This window comes from Aegilops tauschii, chromosome 6, assembly GCF_002575655.3.
Source record: "Aegilops tauschii subsp. strangulata cultivar AL8/78 chromosome 6, Aet v6.0, whole genome shotgun sequence".
Lineage (NCBI taxonomy): Eukaryota > Viridiplantae > Streptophyta > Magnoliopsida > Poales > Poaceae > Aegilops > Aegilops tauschii.
Genome location: NC_053040.3, coordinates 178280474 through 178302630, shown reverse-complemented (window position 1 = coordinate 178302630; position 22157 = coordinate 178280474). Strand labels below are relative to the sequence as shown.

At 40.2% G+C, this 22157-nt stretch overlaps 1 protein-coding gene across 1 annotated transcript in view; it reads right to left on the bottom strand.

Moving 5' to 3' along the window:
* Positions 1-282: 282 nt before the first annotated feature.
* LOC109773767 (nuclear pore complex protein NUP205) overlaps positions 283-22157 on the bottom strand; it is a 32516-nt gene continuing 10641 nt past the window's right edge. The window contains exons 10-44 of the mRNA XM_020332481.4: positions 21038-21127; positions 20699-20854; positions 19648-19764; positions 19372-19578; positions 18631-18732; positions 18413-18544; positions 16228-16358; positions 16033-16152; positions 15644-15761; positions 14728-14925; positions 14524-14642; positions 14057-14207; positions 13856-13968; positions 13703-13784; positions 13525-13611; positions 13360-13437; positions 12601-12795; positions 7395-7487; positions 7214-7327; positions 6981-7139; positions 6848-6903; positions 6694-6766; positions 6402-6592; positions 6088-6298; positions 5078-5242; positions 4047-4217; positions 3830-3964; positions 3082-3225; positions 2885-3007; positions 2714-2806; positions 1777-1905; positions 1459-1559; positions 962-1081; positions 798-873; positions 283-600 (exon numbers count right to left, since the gene is read on the bottom strand). Of these exons, the coding sequence (XP_020188070.1) occupies positions 517-600; positions 798-873; positions 962-1081; positions 1459-1559; positions 1777-1905; positions 2714-2806; positions 2885-3007; positions 3082-3225; positions 3830-3964; positions 4047-4217; positions 5078-5242; positions 6088-6298; positions 6402-6592; positions 6694-6766; positions 6848-6903; positions 6981-7139; positions 7214-7327; positions 7395-7487; positions 12601-12795; positions 13360-13437; positions 13525-13611; positions 13703-13784; positions 13856-13968; positions 14057-14207; positions 14524-14642; positions 14728-14925; positions 15644-15761; positions 16033-16152; positions 16228-16358; positions 18413-18544; positions 18631-18732; positions 19372-19578; positions 19648-19764; positions 20699-20854; positions 21038-21127 (4434 nt within the window). The 3' untranslated portion in view covers positions 283-516. The remainder of the gene's footprint in view (positions 601-797; positions 874-961; positions 1082-1458; positions 1560-1776; positions 1906-2713; positions 2807-2884; positions 3008-3081; positions 3226-3829; positions 3965-4046; positions 4218-5077; positions 5243-6087; positions 6299-6401; positions 6593-6693; positions 6767-6847; positions 6904-6980; positions 7140-7213; positions 7328-7394; positions 7488-12600; positions 12796-13359; positions 13438-13524; positions 13612-13702; positions 13785-13855; positions 13969-14056; positions 14208-14523; positions 14643-14727; positions 14926-15643; positions 15762-16032; positions 16153-16227; positions 16359-18412; positions 18545-18630; positions 18733-19371; positions 19579-19647; positions 19765-20698; positions 20855-21037; positions 21128-22157) is intronic.

Here is a 22157-nt window from a genome sequence, read left to right as displayed (position 1 = left end):
CTAATGGAACGATGGCATTTTTGAGATATCTAATGTCATTTGTGAGAAAACATCTCACGGAATGATGGCATTTTTGAGCAGTTATAATTTCTAATGGCAAAACTGAGTAGTGAGACACAACTAGTGGCATAAATGATAAAAACCCAAAAAACATCAGGCTTAATTTAAGGGCTTCTCTCAGCCATGAGATCAAATACAAAACGACGTTTTCCAACAAGTCCGACAAATGATTCACATCAGACTACTGTAGGGAGGTGTTTCCCTTCATGTAAACAGCCAAAATAAGGATAGTCCATACCTTTAACAACAAATCCACCAAATTATGAATGTCAAGATGGAGATCAATTTACAATTTGACCAAACTATTGAATTCCCCAATCAACAACATATCAAAGCAGAAATTGGCCTCTCACCAGAGCAATAACATTTCGATATGCCAGCAAGTCACCATATACAACAACATTGTTACACATATCCTACAAATCATTTCTATTGTATACTGCTCCCCGATATCCATCACATGGTCATGCTTCTTACGGTCATCTCTTTCAGAGTGCTAACAGATCTGTAGAACAACTTGAGATTACGTCCAACTTTGTCCTGAAAGGGCAGCCAAAGAAATTGTTCCATTTTCAAAGCACACCAACCCCAACAAAGCCAAGCATGAGAAAGTAGATCCCAAACTTCTCAGCAAGTTCAATAGAAGTTTTTATATTCACCTGGCCCAATTTTGCTTACATACATACATTAATTTAAAGCTGAGCAAATGAACTGAGACATTTATATGAGTTCCGTACCTCTTTTAGATGCTCTAGCCTCTCCAATAAAGGGAGTAGTTCATCGGAAAATGAAGACAAGTCTTCTGCACAAGCTCTACAAATATATGAACGTAATGGTGTTTCAGACTTCAAGAATAAACAGTAAGAAAAAAAGTGTTTGCAAAACCAATAAATATCCATACTCATCGTGGAAATGAACAAGGAGAATAGTGATGGCACATTCGGCGACTTGGAGTAGAAGTGTTATAAGCTGGTCTCGGTTGCCAGCCATGCAACACAAATCTATCATTGCAATATATCTCCTACAAAGAGAGAAACAGTCTCGTGGTTACCTACTGAAATGCTGTTGATGAGTAGATAGCATCAACCATTGATACAATATAAACTTACGACCATTGCAGGATAGCTAATGCATGATACAGTGCCTAGTAATAGCATGATAACACATGAGAGAAAAAACTTTACCACGGTCAAATAATGATGTACTTGTATATTTTCGCTATTGTCATCCCAAGCAGAATAAAGAACATTTAGTCAAAGGACCAGGAATATTTGTTTAGTTCTCTATTATGTTTTCCCCTTCGAAATGTGCGCATTATTGCTGAGATGTTTGAATGACAAGATAGCGTACATCTGAACCAAGATTGTGGGTAAGAATCCAGAAACAAAAGAGTGGTACCTTTTACGGATGTTATCATTGGGCGAGATGCAATCTTGCTTCATGCATACTTTTATTATCTCATCGACCTCCTTCCTAGATAACTCATTCAAATCACGAACCTGTAGGATGAAGCAGACAAATTAAATCTTGTGGAATCAAAGATTGAGAGCATACACATAGTTACTTTCAAATCCAAAGAACTAAACCACCAGATCATTTCCATCAACTCCAGATATGTATTCAACTTCCAACTACATATTCAGCGGATATGCTACTTACTTGGAATCCGCTCCAAGTAACATATTTAGTGTCAAGGTAGCTTGGCAAATTAAATACCTTATTCAACAACAAATATTTTTCTTCACCTACTCTCTCAAGAGCAAGTGTTACAGAGTTCAGAAGATTTGAAACCATTTGTAGTGTTGGTTGCTGCTGGCCAAGTTTGTTGTTATCACCGTCTGAAATCTGCAAGGTCAGGTTGCAGAATGTAATCAACAATGTATGAAAACATATAAAGCACCAAACAATTGGACTCTGCATTTGACTTTTACATGGTGATACACATATAACACTACATTGGTCACTTAGTTCAATTCCCCAAGCGTTATGCAGGATTGCAGACAGACATGATAGAATTTTTGTATATTTATTTGAGCTTTGCTAGAGTTACGGGGTGATACTTACGGATTATAGTCACGGGCTGGTGGCGGCCTTATCTTATTGGATCACGTTGGGGCCCCCACCGAAAATCAGGGAGGGAGAGTTTAGCGTGGGGAGGACAGGTATGTCCGTACGACGAGTCCGTAGCTGGTAGTCCGTAAGTGTAGGATTTTTGTATTTATTTTGACAATATCATAAGTTTATGTGTTTACCAGCATATTACTTCAAAATAAACAATCAAAGTTCCATACTGGAGACTGCCAAAGCAACCATTAGGGACATGTGCAGTAACATGTGGGACAAAATTGTTTTTTTTTCACCGCCTTTTTTTGGAAATATCGAGTAGAAAGCAGCATTGAAGTTGCATTGAATATAAATTTATGAGAAAGACGTCACAACTCACAAGCCTCATGCCTGATCACTACAAGCACGAGTTTATTAACTAACAGATTATTACGAGCAAGGTTCTAACCAATCAAAAAGTAGGATGACTGCAACCAAATAGCAAAATCACCAAAATACTTTTTTTTCCTTTATTGTACTTAAACCTGACTGTACAGAGAACACGACCATGAACAAAAAACATAATAGGGGTTTAAACAGCATCACTTACTTGAAACCGCATGTTCTTCTTTGTAGCCAGAAAATATAGGTAAGAGATTAGGCCAAAGCAGATACCAAATAATACCAACTCTGACTTCTGATTCTGGTGGGCAGTGACATTTACATGTATTAGAAGAGACCCAAGTGCATAAGAGTACACAAATAGAAGATTAGGACTTGCCTCAATCATATTTGGTGATTGAATGAAATTCAGAGATCCAAAATCAAGACTAAAAAGAGAATGCATCATGGAGAATAGATCTTGGACATAGCTGCATTCATCATTTTCCTCGTATGCCCATATCTATAAAGTATACAAAGAAGGTGAACCCACCATAATGTAAAAGACGAAAATCAAATGAGAAGCAAATAACAAACCTTGCTGAGAATAGAAACCACCATATTAAGCCGCTCCAAGCTGAAGGCATTAGCTCCAGATATGTTCTCTCTTAAAATGCTATTAAAAATGGACTGATGCTGCTTGGCAAAATCCACTATCTCACGTACAATTTTGTTCTTCACCTGAATCAAGATTTAAATTTCTAGTGGAACAGAAATACAGAGATTTCACAGACTAACATCAAAGCAAAGGATGCGTCTCAAGTGGAACTCATCACAACCAATAGCCCACGGTCCCCATGAAGACCATTGATTATGCCCAATGCTACTTAGAAGGAATTGCTATTTAACTTAAACAGTAAAATGTCCCTGGCCATTGACAAAATAGCAAGACTAGAGCAAGATCGTTAAGCTAATCATATTTAGCCATCGATCGTCATAATTAAATACGAAACAATATAGAAATACCTAGAAGTAGTGCTATGTACTTCATGTTAGCTTATAGCTCATCAAAATTTATATTTCTAATTTTCCTTTTTACATTCTTTTATTTAATGCTTTTTTTGCAGGGCCATTGCCTGCCGTATACGACTATCAAAAAGAAATTGAACTTCACAGAGATCAAATGCCATTTAATCTTCATTGTTTACTTCTCGTGCAAATAATTTTTTCCCCAAATGTAACTAGGCATATGGCATGAAAAAAAAAAGTGGATACCCAGAATAGTACACATTTATGTTTCCAAATGCTCGGCGCAGATGACATAAGAAAATGAGGACATACTGACCTCAAGAAAATCAGCTGAGTCCACGAGGGATGTGAAAGATGTGATTATCCGCAGTACTGGTGCAGTAAGAGACCACTTCTTGTCAATTTCCCCAGCTCGTTCCTTCACAACATTGGAGTTTAGCCTTGAACTTCCCTGATAATATACAAATATTGTAAGTGCATCTGCATAAACAATAAGCATTTAACAGCTAAACGGTACAGACTTCATAGCACACCTTTTTCTGATAACCCGAGAGGCTGCACGATGAAAGATTTTGTAAAGCACCCATGGATAACAAAATCTGAGAGCCATGTTTGCCATAATGGTGAGTGATTCTCAGAAGTAATGAAAACTGAGCATCAATAGTGCAAAACCGCTGTGAAAACTCTGATGAGAATGACATGTCCTACAAAAACAAAAGAAAGTTGATGAAACAGGACAGTAGGAAAAGCAAGACAAAGAACTATAGGCAGCAAACTTCATTGCTAATGCTAATTACAAAACCACGAGCACACTGACAATAAACGAAATCTTTCAAAGAGAAACTCCACTAAACTTTTCCACACAAACCCCATCTTACTGTGGCTGTTCATCTTTAATACTCCATGTGTACAAAAAGACAAAGATAATGGAAAATAATGCAGTTATCAGGCTTCATAAAACAATAGAGATATGTTATCACTGCTTTCTAGAAAAAAAGAACATAGGCATACCTAGAGTTTCTTGTTTCAGACAGATAAAATAAAAGCCATAAATAATCAGATGTAAGAACATTGGCTGTGGGACCATATCTTCATGGTTCAGACAGATACAAATAAAAGCCACAAAATAATCAGATTTAACAACACTGTCTGTCAGACCCAGGGACAACCATATCTTTGTGGTTTGAAACGGCCAATAAAGCAACCAACATTTATCCAGAAAATCCATAACAATTTCACCTTTAAATTCCTATCCATGTGTACCTTTTAGTAAAATGGAAGACACCCCTGCTTGAATTGCACTACCCAAATCTGATATGGTGGCCTAGACTAGTTTTTATTTCTCATTGTCCTATTTTTGTAGTTATTATTAGATACACCCCCAAGTGGTAGCTCTATCCCACATAGAGAGTGAGAAGGAAAAAGAAAGCTTCACAACACAAGCACAGATTCATTTTCAAAGGAGGTTAGCAATAAGTCAGTGGTATATAATAAAATAATGCCTAAAACTAGCCAGCAGATTCTCAAAAAACAAATTTACAGCAGTTGGAAACAAAGTCTGCACCTTTGACAAATAGTTGCTAACATCAGTTAGACATGATCTGAGAATTCCTCGACTTTGAAGCTGGTTTAAGAAATACTTTTCATGGTCAATACTAACTAATGAATCAAGAACATAAAACGAAATTGCTTTCCCAGTTTCGCTCCCATGGATAGCATCCTTAGTAACCTGTAATGGAACAAAATAAAAATGAACCATATAACATTCAACAATGTGCTTAGTAAATGTAGTCAACTTACAATAAGACATGAAATTTCATGAATATTAGGGTTGGTCGACAACATAAGAATACAGCAATGCACACTTTAGTAAGTATAATTGGAGAATGTTGTCCAAAACCATCTCGCCATACAAAAGACCAGAACCATGTTGGTGTGGTGATGACAGGCAGAGATATGCATATAAAAAGTTTACACAGCCGCTTTGATTGGGACCATGTCACAGATGTACAGCAAACTTGCAATACCTTATGCTTCTCTTTAACATAATCGCAATAGAAATTTTGCCTAGATCTCTAATTAGAACATAAGGTCAGAGAAAGGAATGCTATCCAACACCAATAAGAGCATCATCTAAAGCATGACAAATAATACATAAATTATCTACAATTTATCCAAACAATTTTGTCAGGCTAGCATATGGCAAACTTAGCCTAGTGTCAACTGAATAACTGTCAGTTGTCACTTCAGCTACCTGGCCTTTGAGTATTATGGCCCCAAGCTACCTCATATGCATCTTCAGACATGACAGGGTTTTAAAAGAAAATTCAACTGACTGATGCAACACATCAAACCATAGTTCAAAAAAGCGCTAGGCGTTAATTGTGTGTTTTGCCACCGCCTTGCGCTTTACTGACCAAAGCGCATGCTTATGCACAGATTAAGCATAGTTATGCGCAATGCGTTTTGCCAACGCCTAGAGCCTAGGCCTTAAGCGCTCGCTTAGGCGCGCCTTTTTTAACTATGCATCAAACAAAGCATCCATTATTTTTTATTAACAGAAGAATGCCTAACCAAATCGATGACAGCTTGAGCTTCCTTCCTTATGATAGCAAAGTTGGCACGTGCTAATTCACTTTGCTCCTTCAGAACATTTTGAAGAGTGAGTTCATCATCATCTCCCTCCTGTTCTTCAAGTAGCAAGAAACGGATAACTGACGGAGGAACATCAGAGTCGAGAATGCTACCACAATACTGGAAGTAACTCAATAGTAATGCATATTGGCTGCAAAAGACAATCCAAAGTCAGCATTTATACTGGAAAAGGAAAGAACAAGTTGGATAAAAAAGGTTATTTGTGCTCTAATCACCAATGATGGTGAAATTACCGTCTTCTCAAGGTTTCAGACGATTCATTTCTCATTATTGCCATAATGAGCTTGAACAACAATGAGTTACAGGCTGCATTTGACAACTGTTTTGCCGAGATAATGTCAAGGCACGTAACTGCATCAGAATCTGCACCAGTTGGGCATATGAATCTTTCATCCCGCAGTTTAGCCATACAGGTCAATGCTACCTTGAAAATGGCCACATGAACAAATTTAAGTAGTCTACAGAAGGTATGGTACTCGATTAAGAGAATGATAATTGATACAGAGCAGCTAAAGGACAACTTACATTGGTTAAAATATACGCCATTTTCACTGAACAGTCTGGAGATGATGTGGCACCCAATGAAGCGTCAAGCAGCCTGCAGCATTGTGTCCAATACGATTGTTACACTTATCAAGAACAAGAGTTTACATTCTACGAGAAGAGAGTAAAAACTCACTCAAACAATAACTGTGAACGATTCTCAAGCAATGACATCCTTCTTGATACAGCTACCTGAAATTAACAACAAGCGGGTTACTATATCAAATTCACAACAGAAAAGATTAAGTGGTCATGCAAACACAACTCACTTCAACAATTTGAGACCAGCTAGTTAACATGTGAAGCTGGGCTGCCTGTTCTTCAAGATTTTTGTTATATCTCCAGGCCCATTTCAGCATACGATGGAACGATTCTTTTAGCTCTCCTTTCTCAGACTCGCTCAATTGTGTGTGCAGTTCTTGTGACATCTGAACATCAAAAGAAGCAACTTGAGGAACATGATAATCTCAAAACCCAATATGAACAGGACTGAACACGCAACCTGGATAAGCTTTTGATGGAACGCATCCAGATCAATCAGTCGATCACCTCTCTCCGAAAAATAATATACACCGCCAAATTCAGATGTTGCAGAATTCCGTAGGATCTCTTCAATCTAAGTATCAAAAAACTGATGAGATACCAAAAAACAAAATAATAATTTCACAGGTTCAAATGCACACCTTTGATTCAACTCTCAGATTTGAAAGCAACTGAGGGTATTTCATTGAAGTGTCTGGACATCTGAACTGTACAACTTCAAGCAATTCCAAAACCTACATGAAACAAATAGCACATAAGATTTTCTAGCTGACAAATTGTCAAGACATCTTACTCTCACTGTTAAGGAATAAAAGTTTAGCAAGTCCGGATACTTCTGAAGTTTTCTGGTGTCCTGAATGGTGTACAGGCATGAGTTTTATTAACGCCGGTGAAGCATTTGCGCTTCAAGCCACCTCTGACTCCGTCGTTCACTGTTCAGTCGCTAGGCCATCAATAATCCCAAATCATTGCCAAGTCTAAAAGGCAATCCAGCCAGCCAGTGATGTTGCCACCAGATGGTCCCTCATCCAAAGAAGCTGTCCTTTGTGGTCCATGGTCCACTCAATTTTGAAACCGATGTTCAGGGTATTGAGCACCTAGACTGCTCCATAATTCACTTTTTTGGTCCAAAAATATTCTCCATGCATAATCTTCTAAGCTGATGTAGTTGCACAGGTGCTAGGAATTTCTAATAGATTTTTGATTTCATGTATATGGTACCTAGTAAAATAAAGCATGCCCAACTAGGGGTGTGTTTGGTTGGAGAACCAAGTGGAATGGAATGGAATGGTTCCATCCAACTGGAATGGAACAGGTCCATTCTTCTGTTTGGTCGAAAATAGTAAAATATAATGGAAAGGTTCCATCTCGGTGTTTTGTTGGAGAGATATCCCATACCTTCAATAGGAAGAAGGGTGAGATTACCCCCCCCCCCCTCTCTCATATGCTATGTATAATCACAAGTTCTCAACAATCATAACCCAGATGGTACCAATAATTAGTGCATACAACCACACAAGTCAACATTAACAACAGATCAAGGTTTTCTCGATTTCAGCAACCACAAAAAAGTAAAAGGTTACTATGTGACTAAAAAACATTATCTTTCCTGGAAACAAGCACCTCAAATAATTGACCACACCATGCTACTTCCTAGTGTACCTGAGAAGTAAAATTATATAACCTATGATCCAAACTTCCAACGCATCTCGATAGAGAATGCCGAAACTTGATCACTGGAACATGCAAGAAAACCAGGGATGCCTCGAATAGCACTTAAATAATGTAAACTGTCCCATTACACCTAGCAACCTCGGGTTCGCAAATCAAGAAAGACAGCCAAAACTTAGAAACGGAAGTTCTGGGAACATGGTTCTATATCCTTGCAGATGACTCACGATAGCAAAACAAATTGACGCCTCAAAATCAAGCCTGCGAGGTGGGCGGCCGCATTCTCTTCCTCTGTTCCTCGATGATGGTGAGCTTGATACCCTTGCCCTTGGGGTAGCGACTCTTGAATAGTCGACCCTGTAGTTGCGACTAGTCGCGACTCGTCGACTAGTCGACATTTTTTTACGACTCATCGACTAGTCGACGACTAGTCGTTCAACTCATAAACAGTGCCTTGGGCAGGCTCACCAACGATGCAGTGTGGCACCTGCTACCGGTGTGTCTCCCAGCGCAAGAGCACCTGCAGAGATTCCACAGCGCAGCCGTTGACTTCCCAATGGATCTTGTGTGTGCTCACCTTGCCGTGCTCACCTTGCCGGGCTGCCACCCAGGTGTGGCCACCGCTGGCCAAAACCAGCCCTGGCCCCCTGCCTCCCCCTTCCGCAACATTTGCACATCGATGCTTGAGGTGCGCCCAGGTGAGAGAGGAGGCGAGTATGTGAGAGGTTACTGGGTGAGAGGATGGAGCGGTGAGGTTGGGAAGTCGCATGAGAGCACAGAACATGAGATTCTAGCAAGAACAAGACAGTCCGGCTGATTTGGTGTTACCTCAGCATCTGAGGGAATATTCCTCTGTGTGGAACCACCTCATTGCATTCCACTCCTCCAACCAAACAGCCGGATGGCCCCAAATCTGGAACCAACCCATTACAATCCACTACATTCTCCAACCAAACGCACCTTAGGTGTGATACTAGCTTATGGTTACTAAAAGGAACTGGCAAAAATGCAGGCAGGCAGCTAAATCAAGTTGGACTATTAAAGGCAGCAGCAAGAATTATATCTAGGACGATGATCAACGAGAAAAACAGTAGCCATCGTATTTCTAGCCACATTTCTGTGGTTTGTTGGAGCTAACCTTGTTGTGACTTGAACAAGGAAGATAAGTCCAAGTTGGGTTCGTGCCAGAAGCTGCCAGCAACAGCTAGCTAGTTGCCTTAGTAGTTAGTAGTGAGTAAGAAAGGGCTGCAGCAAGCAGTAGTAAAAGCGAAGTTGGAATTTACATTAGGTGTCAGAGTTGTACTCTTCAGACGCCTATACCTGGATAGGAGTGCAGACAACATAGAGAAGTACAAGATGGCGAAGAAGGCCGCAAAGCGAGCTGTTGGTGAAGCAAGGGGTCGGGCATATGAGGACCTCTACCAACGGTTAGGCACGAAGGAAGGTGAAAGGGACATCTATAAGATGGCCAAGATCCGAGAGAGGAAGACGAGGGATATTGGCCAAGTCAAATGCATCAAGGACGGAGCAGGCCAACTCTTGGTGAAGGACGAGGAGATTAAGCATAGATGGCGGGAGTACTTCGACAAGCTGTTCAATGGGGAGAATGAGAGTTCTACCATTGAACTGGACGACTCCTTTGATGAGACCAGCATGCGTTTTGTGCGGCGAATCCAGGAGTCTGAGGTGAAGGAGGCTTTAAAAAGGATGAAAGAAGGCAAGGTGATGGACCCAGGTGTGGAAAGGTCTCGGGGACATAGCGATAGTATGGCTAACCAAGCTTTTCAACCTCATTTTTCGGGCAAACAAGATGCCAGAAGAATGGAGACGGAGTATATTAGTACCAATCTTCAAGAACAAGGGGGATGTTCAGAGTTGTACTAATTACCGTGGAATTAAGTTGATGAGCCATACAATGAAGCTATGGGAGAGAGTCATTGAGCACCGCTTAAGAAGAATGACAAGCGTGACCAAAAATCAGTTTGGTTTCATGCCTGGGAGGTCGACCATGGAAGCCATTTTCTTGGTACGACAACTTATGGAGAGATATAGGGAGCAAAAGAAGGACTTGCATATGGTGTTCATTGACTTGGAGAAGGCCTATGATAAGATACCGCGGAATGTCATGTGGTGGGCCTTGGAGAAACACAAAGTCCCAGCAAAGTACATTACCCTCATCAAGGACATGTACGATAATGTTGTGACAAGTGTTCGAACAAGTGATGTCGACACCGATGACTTCCCGATTAAGATAGGACTACATCAGGGGTCAGCTTTGAGCCCTTATCTTTTTGCATTGGTGATGGATGAGGTCACAAGGGATATACAAGGAGATATCCCATGGTGTATGCTCTTTGCAGATGATGTGGTGCTAGTTGACGATAGTCGGACGGGGGTAAATAGGAAGTTAGAGTTATGGAGACAAACCTTGGAATCGAAAGGGTTTAGGCTTAGTAGAACTAAAACCGAGTACATGATGTGCGGTTTCAGTACTACTAGGTGTGAGGAGGTTAGCCTTGATGGCCGGGTGGTACCTCGGAAGGACACCTTTCGGTATTTGGGGTCAATGTTGCAGGAGGATGGGGGTATTGATGAAGATGTGAACCATCGAATCAAAGCCGGATGGATGAAGTGGCGCCAAGCTTCTGGCATTCTCTGTGACAAGAGAGTGCCACAAAAGCTAAAAGGCAAGTTCTACAGGACGGCGGTTCGACCCGCAATGTTGTATGGCGCGGAGTGTTGGCTGACTAAAAGGCGACATGTTCAACAGTTAGGTGTGGCGGAGATGCGTATGTTGAGATGGATGTGTGGCCACACGAGGAAGGATCGAGTCCGGAATGATGATATACGAGATAGAGTTGGGGTAGCACCAATTGAGGAGAAGCTTGTCCAACATCGTCTGAGATGGTTTGGGCATATTCAGCGCAGGCCTCCAGAAGCTCCAGTGCATAGCGGACGGCTAAAGCGTGCGGAGAATGTCAAGAGAGGGCGGGGTAGACCGAATTTGACATGGGAGGAGTCCGTTGAGAGACCTGAAGGATTGGAGTATCACCAAAGAGCTAGCTATGGACAGGGGTGCGTGGAAGCTTGCTATCCATGTGCCAGAGCCATGAGTTGGTTGCGAGATCTTATGGGTTTCACCTCTAGCCTACCCCAACTTGTTTGGGACTAAAGGCTTTGTTGTTGTTGTTGTTGTTGTTGTCAGAGTTGTACTCTTGTTTTGGTAGAAGATACTGATCATGTGCTAGCTGTCTAAGAGTAGTTTAGCTAGGTCGGTTTGAGTAAAGTCTTATATAAGGACATGCGCCCCATGGATGTAAAAATAAGCATTGGTTACTAAGTGAAAGAGCAAGGGCATCTGTTGCCCAGAACAAGAACTTTCTCGTGTGTGTCCAGAAAGAAAGAAGAGAGGTTCAGGCTAACAGCCTTAATGGTACCAACAGATTTCGAGGTGCTTTCACTAAGAAACTAAGGGCTTGCAATAATTGCGCAGAGCTGTTAGCCTGAGCAAGGGCATCTGTTGCCCAGAACAAGAACTTTCTTGTGTGTGTGTGTGTGTGTGTGTCCAGAAAGAAAGGAGAGGTTCAGGCTAACAGCCTTAATGGTACCAACAGATTTCGAGGTGCTTTCACTAAGAAACTAAGGGCTTGCAATAATTGCGCAGAGCTGTTAGCCTGAGCAAGGGCATCTGTTGCCCAGAACAAGAACTTTCTTGTGTGTGTGTGTGTGTGTCCAGAAAGAAAGGAGAGGTTCAGGCTAACAGCCTTAATGGTACCAACAGATTTCGAGGTGCTTTCACTAAGAAACTAAGGGCTTGCAATAATTGCGCAGAGCTACAGTGAGGTAATAAAAAATAAGTCCTGCCGCAGAAAAAAACATTCCATCACAATGGAGATAACATCATACTTATCTAAGTACACATGTCCAACTGAATGCTAATGGTGACATCAGTTCCCAGGACATTTTGTAGTTCAGTATAATCCGTACACTTGGAAGCGGGAAATCAAGTTCAACTCTCGTAACCAGATCATCTTCTAACAAGCTGCATTTAATATGAAAATATACTGACAATAATCCAATACACACTAGATCACAGATTTACAGACACTACCGCACAGAACTATTTCTTCATTCAAAACACAAGCAAGTCAACAAACAAAAATAGCACACATTTACCTTATTTCTATTCATCAGCCCACTGCTAGTGCAAATGGGAGTGCCAGGAGATTGGAACATGCTTGCATTCTTCATGTTCTCAGCACAGTGACCAAAAGCATCGCTAAGAATAGCCAGACAAGCTTCCCGATACACAGATGATGATATATCAGATACATGTAGTGCCAATGCTTGTATCTTTAGCAACCACGCCCTCTGAAACCAACAACAAACTACAGTTTAATAACAGAACAAAAATACCAACAAGACTAAAATAGCAGTCAACCACCAAAACCAATAATATCCTGAAAATCAGCCATTTGGTTTCGCAACTGATATATGATTGCTAAGTAGCAAAACAAGATCTCCAAAAATCCAGTTGTTTTCCCATATCCCATCAGATAAAAGAATTGTGCTGCCAACTTGCTAGCACTTTTCAGTTATTGCAAAGTATTAGCAGTTTGGTAGTGTCCAAGTAGTTGCACAAATGCAACAAATTACCTGAAATGGAGAATATCTGAAGGTCGCTATTAAACTACCTAGCATGTCCCTAACTGTTTTCAGATTGTACTTCCCTACATTTCGTGACAAACTATAATTTGATATATATAAAGAATAATTTAATGGAAGACTTAATCGCTCAATGGATTGACATCAAGTTTTTACCTAGATTGGTTCTCAGTTTTGTTAACTATTCAAAAAGGACTTCTAAATATTGATGATCGAGAAAGATTTTTTCTACAAAGAAAACAAGAAAGATAGATGTGCAGAGATATATACCTCATGGAGCATGCTGATGCGAAGAGCCTGATTATTGTTCCTTTTGGGAAGTGGTGAAACACCGATGGTCCCAACATGCTGAAATCAGTAGGCACAGAAAACTATGAGTTTCAATTTAAGCATTTAGCTATGTTGATTGAACAGTAGGAAACAAGAAACGAGAACCTTTGAAAAGAACTGGTACTTCGTTGTACTCAGGAGATCCATGACAGGTCCACAAGTTAAAGGATCAAGACATGACTCGTACATCAGCTGAATTCAGACAAAGGCAAATGATTTTTGTGCAAAAAGACAAAAATTGTTAAATAAGATTATCTGGTTTCTGTCAACTCAGAAAACAAACCTGAAAACTGAACTCGTGAAGTAAAGCATTTATATCTGGCTTTGTCACCTTTTCGAGATTGTCAAGGATTATCTTTAAACAACTGTAGTACAATGACAGTCAGTTCATCAAGAAAGTACACCACTATATGTAAGCACATGGCATGAATTTAACCTGTAGTGGGATTTTGGTTTTAGAACAGTTCGTTCTATAGGTCCATTGACATCAAATCTTAGGAGTAAATGTGTAATGTTGGGAGCTGGACGACAAATATTGTCAATAAGTAGCTGCATGAAACATGTCTAGCAGAGTTAAAAATGACAGGTATATTAAGTAGTCCGTAAGAGAAACTCAAAGAAAGCTACAAATAGCAACCTGCAGTATTAGAACACCGACGTCATCTTTTGTGTTCTCTATGACCTGGAAATCGTCAAAACGGAACTCCAAGCAAGCAGCGTAATCCTCAATTACAGATTTAGCAACATCTTCTTTCAGAAGCAACTGTACAAGCCCAACTATTCTAGAACTGTCATGGAAAGAAACTAGTAAACACATTGGCAACTTGCATATTTCTCTTCAGTAAATTGTAGATTATAGGGAATGAAATGCAGTACAAGCCCAACTATTCTAGAACGTTCATGGGAAGAAATTAGTAAGCACATTGGCAATTTGCATATTTCTCTTCAGTAAATTGTAGATGTTGATAGGGAATGAAATGTAGTCTCCAACATATAGCAAGCTGAAACAGGCAGCCGGAAGCAAAAAAAAATGCAAGTAATATGGATTCCCAAGTGAAAATTTCCAGAAAATACTTCTATCAAAATATTAGAGAAAATCCATACCTCAGGATGCCCATAATCTTTATTGAACACTGCTGAATCTGAGGAAGATAATCATATCGAACAAACTCTAGCAAAGATATAATTTGTCTATGATTCTGAGATAATATAATCTCCAAGGGCTGCATAATTCAAAGGAAAAAACAATCAGATAGAAAGAATAATGACCAACAAAAACTAGAAAATGGCATAAGAAAGAATAAAAACCTGGTAGAGTGGACGGAAAACATCAGCAAGAACCAGGTCTCTCTCCATTACGAGAATAAATATTTCAAGTGAAAGATGGACAGCTTTCTCCAGAAGAATCCCGTAAGTTTGGGTAGTCCGTTCATTAATTAGAGTGTCAACACCCATTAGTATGATGTTCATAATATTGCGGAATGCAACCTTCCCACACATGAAATCCTGCACATATGAAGGTTGTTGTGTACAAGTTCATGAAAAATCTTTAGATCTTTGAAACAATGTCTAGATATATTTATGACATCAGAGATACACCATAAAGCATAAGCAGCAATCAGCTACTGGAGCAAAGAACATGAGTATATTATATAAATTCAAGAGCACAGAATATATACACATCTGCTTTAAACCTTTGTTTCGTTGAGAAATATGTAGTCAAGAAAATAAATCTGTACACTGTACTTGACATTGATAAGTATGAGAATTAACAAATTAAATCAGGTAGTAATTCCTGAAAAGAGTTTTCTCTCGGATCATTATATTGCTAAGATGTACGACATACGGAAAGAAAACTGACAGCACGCCTGATGACAAGTGCCAGAGACTATCTTGCAGCCTTCAATTTCTAAATACAGTAGAGGAAGATCTTTTTTTTTTACTTTTAGTAGGGTGCTCAAGAAAGTTATCAGCCACTATAATCAAGAAAACTATACAAACATATATAGCATAATGCCAGATGACCCTTGACCAAAATAAAGTGAAAGGCTACTACAAATATAATAGGACATACTACTGTAGATCAATGCATTGGACAATGAGTAAGGACAAAAGTTATGCACCGTTCACAAGGGATCCAAACGGCGAAAGTTCTGATGAACTCCCAGGTACAATACTGACATGTAAATTATATAAGATCTAAGGGCAAAAAAAATGGACATACTTTCACAAGTTCTAGCACCGGGAGCTGTTTCTCGACTGAGGCATTTGATGTTGAAGGCCCAGACGTGTTAAAAGCAGCATAAATATCATCATCCTTTATGTCGTACATGCGCAAAACCCTGGATTCAAACAATAGCCAACTTATTTGAAGAGCATAATAATTGCATTGTGTAGCAGAATAACTTCAGTGTAATAGAAACTTCCATCAACAATAAAACTGCTGAATTCTCTCACTAAGGAAGATATTTCCCACTGGCTGGGATAACATAGAGGAGTTATTTCCCACTTGCATATAGTTGGTCTTTCAATACAATATAAATACGCCTCTCCCGACTGTTAGCAAATAAACAAATTATAGATAAAGAGAGAGATATAAATCATTATACTCACATATGAAAGTGCTCCAAGCAGGCCAGTGCTAATTCCCACTTTTCCCGAGGGTCAGCATAGGCTCTTTGGGGAAAAGGCCCAAAGACATCCTCATATACAAATTTAAAGATACCCATGAACCTAGAAGGAAAAGATATTACTATTCAAAATGTTTAAAATTGAGCATAAGTACAGAATATGATGATGATGACTTACCTCCGGCCTTTGTCACTTATGTTTCTTTCTTCTGCAATGAGAGCATTGACCAAGTTGAGAAATGATATGGTTGATGGATAACTTTCCCTCCTTGCTTCAACTTCATTCAACTCAAACCTCATGTCATAGACCTATGAAAAATACTTTCGTCAACAATGAAAAACACTAACCAAGCTACTACACCTAGTATTATATAGGAAATTAGTAAGAACTCCATTTTACCCCCTCAAGTTCTCAATTCATGCCCAACAATAAAGGGCAGCCCGGTGCATGTAGCTCCCTCTTGCGCAGGGTCCGGGGAAGGGTCCGACCACTTTGGGTCTATTGTACGCAATCTTTCCCTACATTTCTGCAGGAGGCTGTTTCCAGGACTCGAACCCGTGACCACTTTGGGTCTATTGTACGCAATCTTTCCCTACATTTCTTCAGGAGGCTGTTTCCAGGACTCGAACCCGTGACCTCCTGGTCACAATCCAGAACCAAAACCAGGTGTTCGACACCCTAAACCAGGTGTTCGACACCCTAAGACTATCAAAACTGGTGCAAAATCACTCGTACGCTGGTCATTGCCATGTTGGCAGCTACACAACTGGTATTTGCTGAGCTCCTCTCCTTCGGTGTACCTCTTCTATTCACCAATTTGGGCTTGCCAGTGACCAGAAAAGTGCCACCTCACTTTCTGTATCAGACCAGCATGCTAGACTTAGCGATTTGACTAGGTTAGCTAGCCGGCGAATTGAACTCCAAGTTGTTGACTTGGCTTGGAGAAGACAGGAAAGTGAAGGGGGGTGAAATGAAGAAAGATGAAATGTAAGGGGGAAAGGAAGGGAGCAGTGGTGGCAGTGTTAACAGCTCCAACACATAGGTCATCATCCCCCACTGCATACGTACAGAAGGAGGTGAGCATGCTCACGGCCACAACAAGAGCAAATGGGAGGTAACGGATACAAGTGTGGTTCTGTTGCCTAGCTTTACTTTTGGCAAAAGAAAAAAATTAGACGACTAATCGTCGATTAATCCACCGGCCAGAGAAGCAGCCTCGACTTGGGCTCAACTCCACTTGCGGTCCTGGTTGCGCAACTGGGTGACTAATCATCGATTAGGCGCTGTTAATCAGAGATTCCTGGTTGTCCCACTTGAGGCTGCGCTGGATCTGGAGGAACCCACGCCGTCAAGCTGCTGCTGCTGTGCTAGTTTGCTGCTGCTGCTGTGCTAGTTTGCTGCTGCTGCGCCCCCACCGCATCCCCCGCTGCAGCAGCAAGAGAGGAGGGGCGGTGGCAAGAGAGCTGCTGCAAGGGAGCTGAGACGTGAGAGATCCATCGTGTGGAAGTGAGGACTGAGCAGTGGTGGCTTGGTCACAGTTTCTCACGGAGTTAGAACAGAGAGAGATAGGGGCTTGAGTCGATGGTGCAGATTAATAGTTGTAGCATCCAGTGGCTCTTGACAATGGGAGAGGAAATGGCACTAGCTGGGCTGGCCCAACAACTAACGGTCATTCTCCCTATTTTTCCTATTTATTGTTATTAGGTATTGTATTTGTAGGATATAGTAGTCAACGACTAGTAAACGATCAGCCATGATTAATCTTAGCTAGTCTTGACCAATCCACAAGTCGGTACCCCCACGACTCCACTTGACTTTACGACTTGTAATCTTTGCTTTTGGCAAAGTGAGGTAGGACATCCTTAATTCCTTGCTTTTGAGGAAGAAACAAATTGATCACCTCCACTAACAGTGATTGCATTGCCAACTTGCAAGTAGCAAGGGTAGTCAAAGGACGCAAATATGCCTCAAAAGAACCAAAAATATGCACTAGCATGCTAAACAACAGCAATATGAACAAGCAAAAATGTAATTACCAAGAACTACAGTCCATTTAAGGGTAGTCAAGGGTAGTACTCCCTCCGTTACTAAATATTTGTCTTTCTAGAGATTTCAACAAGTGACTACATACAGAGCAAAATGAGTGAATCTACACTCTAAAATATGTCTATGTACAAATATTTAGGAACGGAGGGAGTATATTATATTTTACGTTCTTAACATACAGGACAGAGAATAGGAATAATTTATTTTTCCTTCACTTTGTATTGCTTTACGACAAGTTAGAACTCAAGTCGCTGAGTAGCAAATATAAACCATGTGAGGTAAACATGAGTAATTTCACAGTGAACTTTGGGGGTACCTGTGTTGCCGCATGCTGCCCAGGTGGTACCGTAACCACCGGAAGATCATATTGTTCAAGATAACTCCAAACAGCATCTTTCAACTGGGGTGAAACTTTGACAAATGCAGTGATTGAATTCCGCAAAGCCCCCTGGACATGAATTAGCACAAATTATGAAAAGCAACAACAAAAAAAGATGCAAAAAGTACACATGTAGGCATAAAAAAAACATGTACCTTCAAATACGGGGGCACATTTTCATAGCTTAGAAGCTTAAACAAAGGTTCAATGTCAGGGAACCATTTCCTTCTTTCAGATGGATTTCCATTTTCCACCACCTACAGTATGTTGACAATTTCCAAAAAAACGGAAGTGAGTATTCCTTCGTAACCAAAAAACATACTTTTTTAGGCAAGCCACAAATAGCTCCTTGCTTCAGAAAGAACATATCTAAGAAGCAGACTGAGACAACAGAAACAGATTAATTGAGAAACAGATGCATGTGCACAAGTACCAAAAGCAGCATGAATTTAAATACTAATACATCATTGGCAAAAATAAACAAGCCTATAGAAAAGACAGTCTAGCTTAAATACAACATATACAGAGAGGAACATCAGGCGAAGGACAACTTGGACCATGATAGGCAGCAGGGATCAGTGAGATAACTTAGAACTAAGACAAATGTTTTATTAGCTTTATTGAAAATCCTACTATTTTGGAATGCCGGTAATAACATAAACGAGGGAAGTAGTTAAAAGGTTAGAAACAGATTGAATTTGCTAACATATAATCTTACTACGATTTCTCAACTTCACTAGAAAAATATACACTTGACAACATTTGTCCAGAACTAGAGAATTACAGCATGTATAATATGTCAGGGGGAGCTAATACTGAAAAAATAGAGATTTGAAAATTTCCAACTATGAAAGATGATAGAAGGCACAAGAATAAGAGCAGCCAACATTGCAAACCTTCTGAAGGACAGCTAAATACGCAACAAGTGCCTGTGCATCTCCCTCTGGAAAATCAGGCAACATGCTTGTGGAAGATTGAAGGGATTTCTTAAACTTCTCTTCGTAAATAGATAAGCAGTCAAACAAAGTGTTCCATCCAACTGAGCGGTAAATTTTTCCCTGGAGCAATTCATATACCTTGGCGGCACCAACGTCACTGGAAGCCTGAAAGTCCAAATAGTTCAGTCAGAGCAAAAGATGGAATATTCAACAGATAGTAAACATTTTGCATACCAAAGTACTTAGAAGTCCAAGGAAGGCCACGAGGGTTTGTGTATTGGTGTGATCTTCGCCTGCATATACGACAAAGGTCCACAGTTCCTCGTTTCCATGCACTAGCTCAGGCTCTTTCTGATGAGAACACAAAAGGATGGAGTAATCATAGAAACAAGTTATCAAAACTAAGCTTATAAAGCAACGAAAAATATCATGTGAGCACATTTTTTTAAACGTAAATGTGAGCACACTTGGAGGTCCTTTTACTGACAACAATTAAAAAGTACATAGAAAGAGATAACAAAGGCAGTGAAGTTTCTTCAATGTAAAACAGGAATTCCATGTTAAGGTCAAGCAATTGATACAAAAACATTCATTCGATTGTCACAAAGGCAACGGCTGGTGGCAGTTGCTAGATGAAACTGGTCAAGAAGAGGTTTGCTGAAGCCTAAACCTAAACTCAACTTAGAGAAAACATTGACTAATTCAGTCAGTACAAGCAGTGTGTCAACTAGCTTGACCACACTAAATCCTGGTCAAATTACTGCAATTGGCAACCAAAAAACAAATTGCAGATCTTTGAGCATTACAGACATCAATATACACCAGCAGGTATTGAATTGGATGCCTAGGAATCTAGGTGCGCCAAACACTTCATATTTGTAGATACAGTTTCCTAACCAATAAAAACAAAGGTTGCATCTAACTAGGAAAGCAAACTGTGGTTTGAGTCGGTACTGCTGGAGTGGATGGAAATATTGACAGAACCATTATCTGTGATTTAAATAGTATGTCAAATCTGTGCAAAAATATCCCAAAAACATGCACATCATACATAAATAGTTTCATAGCTTTAGCAAAGAAACCGAAATCACACATCATATCGTATGGTGCACAGGATAGTTAATGACCCCTGTGTCTTTAGGAAATACTAAAGTACTATAGCTAATTACACAAATTATCATAGAACCAAGAAGACAGGTTAAACACCATGACATCGCGCTATCTCATGTACATTTTCAGGTCCATACATTTGACTGGAAGAACATATAAATGAATGAAGCAATACCTGATAGATTTCCCCAACTAGTTCCAATAGGGATACAAAAGGCTGGTTAATAGGCTGACCAATCTGTTCCCCACTTATATTAGGATCTTCTCTATGATCCTGTGGTAGAGAGTATGGGCTGAGAGCATTCATTGCTTTTTCCTTGATTTCTTTTATCTGTTAAAGAAGATAATGTTATTGTTTTCTTTTCCTTTTTCTGTAACAAGAGTGACTAAAGGTACTTAGCACGTTATAAGCATTGTTATAACAGTTACTAATAATGATCACATTTGGTTGTAACAAAGAAATTAGAAATCATGTTGTGGCAAGTGTCAACATACATTGAGGAACTATTCTAACCTTATCTCTAGAAGTCGGATGGGAGAGAAAGCACATCATCAACTTGTGCGCATAGCCAGTGTACATGTAAACAATGTCATCATCGTCATTCTGCATCAAATGGAAAGGAACATGATATATTACCTCCATATCAAAAACTATTCTTACACAACAAATTTGACGAATAATATCAAAAAATCAAGATGGGCCAAAAGAGATATTGATCTCACTTTGCATGTGCACAATGGCCCAAATCTACGTACTTCTGCATGTGTTGTGGTCAGATTTGGCCAAATTTTGATATGAAAATGGTAGCATTGTATCGACAAAATATTAACCATTACTTGGCATCTAATGATAACCTCAGCTGTCCATATTACAAGTATTCATGAACAATATAACAGCAAATAATATAGATGATTTGTTCACCAAGGCAACAGAACAGCGCCTAATCAGCTCAAAGTTCTAAATGGTGCTAGGTGCTGGTCGGGCAGCAGAGGGCTAACTAGCACCCAGCTCACCTAGGTGGCCAACTAGCTAAGGGGACTCGAGTGCAGGAGGGGGAGAGAGAATGGCTGTCGTCGAGATCAGGGCAGCAATGTGCCCTTAACTGCCATGGTGTCGAGCTCTTTCTCATCATGCCGTGGCTCTGTGTGTGCAGGTGAAAACCCTAAGTGTCCGTTTGGATTGAATTGGTCTACTGAAACCAGAGTACCAGTTCGATTCATGTGAAAATGGGAGCATCCCATACTTTGATATTATTTTATTGTGGTTCAGGAATATTATCATGGAAATGAAATCACAGCCTGGTTCCATTTTCTGTTTTGTTGCTGGCTATCCATATATACGCCTAAAAACTCATGCCACTCTTCCTCTTCTCATCTTCCCCCTGTCGCTCTTCCCAATTTCATACATGGCCATTGCTTCCCTAGCATCCTGAGTTGCGACTCTAGCAACATGACCGAACTCCGGTAAACTCACCCTGCACACGATAGAGATTGAGAACTTCCTCCAGATGTAACCTCGAGAGATGGAGACGGGGAGGTAAGGGGAGGTGCAGATCTTGAGCTCACTAGATAACATGCAGGAGTCAGATTCGGATTATGACAGACTCTGCACTCATCTGCTTAATCGGCAAAGA